At 33.0% G+C, this 4,247-nt stretch overlaps 1 protein-coding gene across 1 annotated transcript; it reads right to left on the bottom strand.

The window, feature by feature from the left end:
• Positions 1 to 363: 363 nt before the first annotated feature.
• LOC145074181 (acyl-CoA-binding domain-containing protein 5-like) lies at positions 364 to 3,512 on the bottom strand. The gene is made up of 5 exons (XM_079020590.1): positions 2,849 to 3,512; positions 2,295 to 2,737; positions 1,574 to 1,640; positions 740 to 844; positions 364 to 644 (listed from the first exon to the last, which is right to left on the bottom strand). The coding sequence occupies exons 2-5, from the start codon at positions 2,300 to 2,302 to the stop codon at positions 510 to 512; spliced, it is 315 nt and encodes a 104-aa protein (XP_078876716.1). The 5' UTR covers positions 2,303 to 2,737; positions 2,849 to 3,512; the 3' UTR covers positions 364 to 509.
• Between the last annotated feature and the right edge of the window lie 735 nt (positions 3,513 to 4,247).

Genomic DNA, 4,247 nt, shown 5'->3' with positions numbered 1-4,247 from the left:
TTTAATTTCCTTTTGTTCCTATTATTTACTTATTTTACTTTTTAAAATAACCAAATCAATAACCCATTAATATTATTTTTTATATCTTTTTTAATTAGTTGATAAATCAAATAACAATTTAAGTCTAGGTGAATGAATATAATATGTTTTCTCCATTTTCTTTTATAAGTTAAAAGAGAAAATAACATAACTTAGAACACAAACCCAATAATAATTATTTGTAACTAGGTGAGTTATCCCGCGTTGCGGGGCCAGATGTGTGATTTTTAAAACACAACATCCTTATGAATATACTAATTTTCCAACAAATTTGAGAGTTTTGACCTCTGTTATAACCATTTTATGTTTTTAGTAATAAATGAATTTTTGACAAATCACTTGAATTATTCCTTCTATAGTTCTATTTTTACTGCCTTTACTGTAAGTGCAAAATGATGCTAATCATAATCAAAATTTAAATAGAAAAGAAAATTTCTAATATTGTTGTATTGAGTCGTCCCTTTTCACTATTATTTGTTTCTATCGTGTGGGCAGGATCCTTTTGCTTCCATAAGTGACCAAGCCTCTGTTTCTGCATCAAAATCCCATACACTTGGTAGGGAAGTTCTCCCTCCAATCAAAAGCAAATTCTTTCCCCAAGGTACCTAATACAAAAAAAAACAATATTACTAAATTTATAATTAAAATCAACAAATAGCAATATATTTGTTTGTTTATTCTAATAATAGTTAATAAATACCAAACCATGACCCTTGCATGTTGGAATCTTGAGTGTAAGAGTAGATGGTGAAAGGTACAATCTTGATGAAGTTGTTGTCCATGAAAGATTTTCAAAATTGAGAACCTGAAAAAGCATACACATTACACAACTTTTAGTAATATGCACACAGCAAGTGTATTTTTAAGCAAAAAAATTATCAAAAAAGCATTTCATGATTTAGCAAGTGATTATATTGCTAAAATTCTACAATAATTGAAGACAAATAAATAGGAAAATATATACTACATGTACATCGTCTAATAATCCATTTTGAGATTCACCACCAACAATAATCATCTTCTTTCCAATTACAGCTGCTGCTTGGTATTTAGGAGCAAAGGGTAAACATCCATTCACCTTAAAGTTAAGATCAGTATTCCATTTTTGGTATCTTAGGTCACTAAACTTTCTAAATTTGGACTGCTTTACCATGCTGATGTGGCAGGCAAAATATTACTCAATGGAAGGAAATTAGAAAGTTTATTGAGGTAAATGGAATGGTGTGATGCTAAGCAACCTGTCCACAACAAAATCCATCACTCATGTTGATGTTGTGTTCTACTTCACCTAAAATTGTGTCCAATTGGCAAACAAATACACTACATAATGGAATCCATCCGTTTTTTGATTTTGTGGGTTAGTGGGTTTATTTATGTGTGTGGGTAGTTGGGTAGGTAGGTGGATGGGTGAGGTTGGAAGAGATGATGAGTATATAAAGTGATTTGGCAAAAATAAAGAGGTAATAGGAGAATATTTTCATTTTCATTTTATAATAAAACATAAGGATTGTAGACATAAGTTATAAAAACTAACCTGGGAATAATTCTTAATGACCATATTATACAATAATGTTTTGTTCTCAGCATCCTGCGACAACAACCTGGTAAGATCAAACATGATTATTTTTCATATACTTTCTCAATTGGTAATTAGTAAATTATGATGTTTCAGATTTACAATTACATGTAATCTTTGATTTAAAATATGGAAAATGGAAACACGTCCACCACACCTATCATTACTCACACTTGGATGACCACTACAGCTGTAAAAGACATCCTAAAAGATTATATTTTTGTTTCTGTTTGATGGCCTTCTTCACCAGGTCTAACAATTTCACTGATCCAGTCGAACAATAACTTATATAAATTTGCAACTGTAGGTCTTCTCCTAGACAACTGAAGGATATTGAAATCAGCTAATTGTATGGTTTGTGATCAGAATCAAATGAAATTATTAGCAATTGAGATTAAGAAAAAATTCATTGATTGAATAAAAGAGATACGGAGTGTTTACAGTAGTCATATGCATGATGTTCATATGACATGTAAGGGATCATAATGAGTCCCTAGCTAGCTCTACAAACTTCAAATTTGATCAAATTAAAGCACAATCAGAGTAATAATTGGAAACCTAGCTCCATAATCGCATATAAAATATGGACCCAATATAGCCAATGAAAAAACTAATGTGAAAATTCCCAAAAATATAAACATATAGATAATATGAACTGAGATTAATGGCAATTGCATACCTAATCATAGATTAGGAAAGATTTTCCCAAAAAAAAAGCTAAAAAGGTCAATGCCAGTCAGCTACACTTGTCCATTTGAAATGCACTTTCGTTGGGGATTCTTATCAAACACATGGTATGCGTCCCTTGCCTCATGCCTACGACTTATCTTCCTATATCAACCATATCAGCCAACTCCAAAACCCTATCGTTGCTATTTCATCTTTATTTACATACCGGTCAAAAAGTTACACACACACACGGAGAGATAATGGAAATGTTTCAGTCACCACCCTCACATCTTCTTCTTCTCCTCTGATTACTAAATTCCCTGACCCTTTGAAAGCTTCCTCAAGCCTAATTAGCCCAACCCCATGAGGCCCAAGAACAGTTGTCACCATTCCCACTTTCTTCCCGGATTTCCTGCCCATTACTTATGAGCTCGGAGCAACCTTATGCACTACCTATGTTGAAAAAAAATGATAATTGTAATTTGTGATGAATCAAAATTGAATAGTGACTTGTGATTTATACCTTTTCCAGATTGTTCAAAGAATTTGAGTAGAAACAAATACCTATTGGTTAGCCTCATCAATGGCAGCCCAACCCACATAAACGAAATTAAAGCCCCATAAACTTCTTGGACCATCTATTTATTTGTGTGTGTATCCCAAGTTGTCATTCTCAACATTGAAAAAGACGACCCCTCTTCTTGCTTCTCGATCTCATGCACTTTCCCGCAAAGCCAATTACTAATCCTTCTCTCTTCTAAATCGAAATCACAGACTGGATCAGAAGATGATAATGATTGGTGACTGGTGTGAAAAATGGTACCTTTTTATATAAGCCTATTTGGAGTCTAAACATCTAAGCATATGTGTTCTAATGCAGCATCAGCAACCCTCTATATTTCCAAATCTAATGCAAGATATAGATTCATTACATAAGAAATGAAAGTTAAATTAGGGATGAGCATGGGTCGGTTTGGGTCGGTTTTTGGCTAAAACCAAACCAAACCGTAGAAAGTCAGTTTTTCGATTTTTAAACCCATATAGGTTCGGTTTTTGCATGGTTCGGTTTTTCGGTTTTCCGGGTTGGGTTTATGGGTTTTCGGTTTTAAACCGTGGGTTTATGAGCTCCTATTTTTTTTTTCTAGTTTTTGGGTTCAAACCTAGTGAAAATACGTTGCGATAAATAGTATTGTATCTACTTTAAATATACCAAAATAAAGAGTACGAATTCTAGTATTATAAAAACATAAAAATGTTTAAAATATCAAAGTTTAACACCATTAACACTTTATTGAAAATAAACATAAAGTATTAAAGAGATAAAGTCTAAAGTCTAAAACTAAAAGTTTAAAACATAATAAATAATATATATGTGGGTCGGTTCGGTTTTTATGGGCGGTTTTATACGTCAAAACCGAACCAAACCGTTATTTTTCGGTTTTTGTAAAATTCAAACCTAAACCGTCGGTTATTGTTTTGGTTTCGGTTTTTCGGTTTCGGTTATATCGGTTTTTTTCGGTTTTTCGGTTTTTCGGTTCGGTTTTTGCTCATCCCTAAGTTAAATCACTTTCTCAATAGAATCAGATGTTGAACTTACTATAGGTCTTGATGTATGTATCTTTTGGTATTGCTCTTGAAAGTTGACCTTCTTTTTTTACAGCTGATTGAATCACCACATAGCTCCTTAACATGAAGCATCTTGACAACTTTGGCTGCATATGTCGTCTGTATAAATGAATGTTCAAACTCGAGTCTTTAATTTGTAGATATTATCATATCGGAAGTGTGTTAAGGTTACAGATTAGCTGGTGTTACCTTGTTGTTGGGTTTCGGGGGTGGTTTTTGAGCGCTGGTTGAAGCAGAAGAGTTGTTCCTAGAAGAAGAACCTGGAATTGGTGATTTTACAGGAAAATATATGTTCTTCTCTACGTCATAATAGAACCCTGGAAGGTCTATCAAGAAA

The sequence above is a fragment of the Lactuca serriola genome, chromosome 9 (genome assembly GCF_051521515.1).
Source record: "Lactuca serriola cultivar US96UC23 chromosome 9, Lser_US96UC23_V15, whole genome shotgun sequence".
NCBI classification, from domain to species: domain Eukaryota; kingdom Viridiplantae; phylum Streptophyta; class Magnoliopsida; order Asterales; family Asteraceae; genus Lactuca; species Lactuca serriola.
This window is presented reverse-complemented; position numbering and strand designations above follow the sequence as displayed.

Coding starts and splice junctions, on each gene's coding strand:
- LOC145074181 (XM_079020590.1), bottom strand. Junction 845..1,573: donor TCATTAAGAATTATTCCCAG/GTTAGTTTTTAT, acceptor ATGCTTTTTCAG/GTTCTCAATTTTGAAAATCT. Junction 645..739: donor CATGCAAGGGTCATGGTTTG/GTATTTATTAAC, acceptor TTTTTGTATTAG/GTACCTTGGGGAAAGAATTT.